Source organism: Gekko japonicus, unplaced genomic scaffold (genome assembly GCF_001447785.1).
Source record: "Gekko japonicus isolate JY-2015 unplaced genomic scaffold, Gekko_japonicus_V1.1 scaffold1177, whole genome shotgun sequence".
Lineage (NCBI taxonomy): Eukaryota > Metazoa > Chordata > Lepidosauria > Squamata > Gekkonidae > Gekko > Gekko japonicus.
The window spans coordinates 45,903-49,967 of NW_015160874.1; the positions used below are offsets into that span (position 1 = coordinate 45,903).

Here is a 4,065-nt window from a genome sequence, read left to right on the forward strand (position 1 = left end):
CCAGAAAGAGATGTCGATGTTTCCAAGCCTGCCCGGGAGAGAAACAGACAGAAGAACTTTGATCCTTTTGTGCAAATTGGGGGCGGGGAAGGGAACGGAAATATGTCGCAGCGCTCCCTTTCTTACCAAACACAAAGGCTGGGAAAGGAGATGAAAGGGGGGGGGGAGGAAGGATTTGACACCCCCACCCCCACCCTCACCCTCCATCGCCATGCCTCCAGCAAGAGGGCAGGCGAGGGGGCCCGGAGGAGGAGGAGGAGCCCCCGGGAGGCACGGCCTTTCCTTTTGCCTCCCGGGTCGAGGAAGATCGTCCCCTAAAGCCCCCCGAGCAGGCTCCGGTTGTGTGTCTGGGAGGGCTGTTCCGGGAACAGGCAGCTTTTAAAGCCTCCCCGGTTGGTCGCCTTTCGGAATCGTGGAAGACCAAACTCCTCTTCCCAAAAGCAGGCGGTGGCAGCGCTGCCCCCTCTCCCCCCCAGCAGGACTGAAAGGCTCATCCGCCCCGCAGCGACTTACTTGGGCGCAAACCTGCCCGGGGGTCCGGCTGCAAAAGGCTTCTCTCCCCCTCCCGTCGCAGATCTGCAGCCCCCGCCCCGGAAAGAACAGTTCCCTCCCCCGCCCTGGCTCGGCCTCTCCAGCCAATGCGGCTCGCTCGCCTTTAACCCTTCCAGTGCTGCAGATTCCTCCCACCCACCCCGCAAGGCAGCCCTGCGCAGATTTCCTCGCGAGCAGCCCTGTCCAGCTGCATTAGAGAGGGTGGCGGCGGCGGCGGCGCTCGCGGGGCAGACACTCGGGAGGAGGAGGAATATTGATGTTTTTTGGCAGTCCACGCCTCCCATTCTCTTTGGGTTTTTTTTCTTCTCAATTCTATTTATTTATTTTTTAAAAAAACCATCCTCATATGGTATTTAGGCAAAACTTGGTATGCAGAAAAAAACACGACTAAACTCTTGGCCTGGCCAACATAAAAAAAAAGGGGGGGGGAATCACCCTACCTCCCCTAAAACCACTGTGCCTTTTCACATTTTATAAATATTTTAAAACCTGCACCTTCCTTTGTCCACATATTGTCACATTACAAAAAGAAAAAGAGAGAAATGTCAATTAAATACATTGTTAATATTACTATATTAAATCTGCCCTCTGAGTCAGCAACAGCGACTTTCCCATTCTCTTTGGTGCCCGTTTGGCTTAGTGGTGAAGTCCGACTTCTGCCTACATCACTTCCAGCCACCTTCTCATGCCTGCCCTCCTTTCAAAAACATGTTTTTATCAGTCTCTTCCTTTTCTCCTTAGGAATTCTGCAGCTGGGGAAGGAGGGAGGGAGGGGGGGAGGAGACCTGATTCTTTCTCTAGTGGGATCCCAAATCTGATAGCACCTGATGGCAATATCTTTACAGCACCAGCCGCATATTACGGCCTCAGTTTTAAAACAAAAAGAACCCAACACCAGTGATGCCTGAACACGCATTTGCATGTGGCACTGCATCACGGCAGGTCTGTACTCCAGTTGCAAATGATTCCAAGTTATGAAGACTCCGGATGTCAGCAATCCTTTGCCAAAAATGCATTAACTTCTACCAGCTCAGAAGAGAAGTCCTCCCTAAGGTCATGAAATAAACTTGACTGCTTCCCCCAGACCGTACAGAGGCAAAGAAAACCTGTGAAACAAACAAGAGAAAGAGAGAAATATTGATTTACCAATGAAAATGTGGTAGATCACCTACATGAAAAGCAACTGGGATCTATCAGAATGCTACCATTTGGGATCAATGATAAAAGACCATGTGAAAAGGTATCTTGGAGACCAACAAACACTTTTCTGGTCTTCTGTCAATAAATAGAATGGAGCAGCCCCTGCGTGCATCAGTGACTTTTCTCCTGAACAGTGGGGCTGCTGGATTGGGTGGGATACATTTTGGGTGGCAGCAATGCTCACTATCTCCTGCTTTCCAACAATAAACACAAAGAGGTTTCAAAAGCATACTCTACCTTGTCATTACGTTCACACAGAAACTTGAGTCTTTGTGCCCTTTTGTGCATAAATACACCATCGAGATGTCCTGTTTCCACTGAACGTATCTCAATAGCCTTTTCTCCCCAGCCCATAATCTGATTTGATCGAATATACGCTTTGCAACCAAACAAACACAGAGTCAGTATTAATGGTTGTCATAATAAACTTCAATATAAAGCAATAAATTTGTATATTCCATCTTTATAGGCAGCCTGTTAGAAGACAGTATTTCACACAAAGCTAACTATAGATAAAATAAAGTATTTTAGACCTTGATGGCACTGTAAAATGGAAGAGAGACTGCTTTTTATAACCAGGTTTTTGGCTGACTGAAAATTACCCCCTTCACTGAATGTTAAAACTCTGGTAACAATTCAAATTATCATGGAAAATACACTAAAGATAGCACAGAGAGAAGAAGCCCTGAATTACCCTGAGACTATTTGGATGAGTGCAGCCGGCTTGAAATTTATTCACTGTATCCAAAACTAAAAATAGATTACCCCCCCCCCAAATCAATCATACTCTTCATGTGCATGGAATATACACATTTTGCCATTCTGAAATATTACTCTAATTCTTATGGCTGCAATTCTATATACAGTTTTTCACATTTTATTCATAACTTGCATTTTATAATAAAGTATAAGCACTTAGTCCATTTCCCAATATAATTTTAAAATCCCCTAAAAGTGAAGGCAGCATAAAAAACACTGCACCCAAAAGACATATGCAAAATTATCAAGCCTCTGATGATTGTATGCTTAAAATCAAAAGGACAGATACTTTCTAAAATCCATCTGTAACAAAACATCATATTATTTCAAGGAAAGTAATTGATTCCCATGCAAGTAAGGACAGTAGCACAATGGTATCAGGTACATGAAAGAGGGAAATCCCCAGGCATGCAGGAAAATAGGACCCCCCCCCCATGAAGGCCAATCTAGGGATGGGTATGAACTGCATTTTTGCACTTTGGTTTGTGGTTCGTGGCTGAACCATGAGCCAAACCACAAACCAATATGCCAGTTCACAAACCACACCAAACAGGTTCATAGAGGTTTGTGAGCCATTTAAAGTTTAAACCCCTGCTTTCTGCTACCTATGAAAGCAGTGTGGAGCAGGAAGCAGGGGTTTAAATGGCTCCAAGCCATTTAAATTATCTAGTTCTGCTCCCTCCCTCTCAAAGCAGTGGGGAGCAGATCAGGAGAGTTTAAATGACTGGCAGCCATTTAAACATAACAGCTGAGCAGTGGACCCTGCTGCTTAGCTGTTAAGTTTAAATGGTTCCCAGCAATTTAACCCTCCGATTAACCCTTCAAAGCAGGGGAATGGATGACACCAAGCCATTTAATCCCCTCAGTGGCACTTCACCCCTTCCTTTCTGCTGGCCATGGAAACACCAGCGACACTTCACCTCTCCTGTATGCTGACCACAGCTTTCCCCAGCCATCAGGAAGGAAGGGGTGAAGTGCCCCCTGGGAGGGAATCTGCTTGGTTTTAAAAATTAAAATGTTTTTAACTATTATTGTAAGCCCATTTGAACCAAGAGGAGAGGTGGAATATAAACATTTTAATAAATATACCTATCCTCTCTTCCAGTTGCTGCTCTTCCTGGCTCTTCTACATCTGACTCCACTATATCCTGGCTAATTGCCAGGTCCGGATTTTGTGAACACTCATGCACCTGGACAGCTGCTTGGCCTGTTTCTGCTATTGCTGAAAGACTGCCGGGCTCTGTGTCATCGATTTGAGGCTTGGAAGCTGGCCTTAACAGCAGAAGCAGTAAGCACACAGCATGGGGCAGCTTCCTACTCTTCTCCCTCTATTGTTGTTACCACCATTTCCTACTCCTAATTTTTACCCCATACTAAAGAAGCATAAGCTATTACCCCCCTCCTTGCAGGTTTATAAACATTTGTTTGGACTAGAGCATGGCCAATTCTAATACATACTTTCAAAACATACATTCAAGTATAAAGGGAGCATAACAGCTTAGTTAGCAAGGCGTGGAAATTGGGGTCCCTCTGCTTCATTCTAATGGTAAAGCC

At 45.5% G+C, this 4,065-nt stretch overlaps 1 protein-coding gene across 2 annotated transcripts in view; it reads right to left on the bottom strand.

Moving 5' to 3' along the window:
* Positions 1 to 1,214: 1,214 nt before the first annotated feature.
* The window catches only part of MAP4K4 (mitogen-activated protein kinase kinase kinase kinase 4), a 190,176-nt gene continuing 187,325 nt past the window's right edge, over positions 1,215 to 4,065 (bottom strand). For both annotated transcript variants that reach the window (XM_015422706.1, XM_015422700.1), the window contains 2 exons: positions 1,990 to 2,129; positions 1,215 to 1,658 (listed from right to left, as the gene is read on the bottom strand). In XM_015422706.1, the coding sequence (XP_015278192.1) occupies positions 1,575 to 1,658; positions 1,990 to 2,129 (224 nt within the window). In that variant the 3' untranslated portion in view covers positions 1,215 to 1,574. The remainder of the gene's footprint in view (positions 1,659 to 1,989; positions 2,130 to 4,065) is intronic.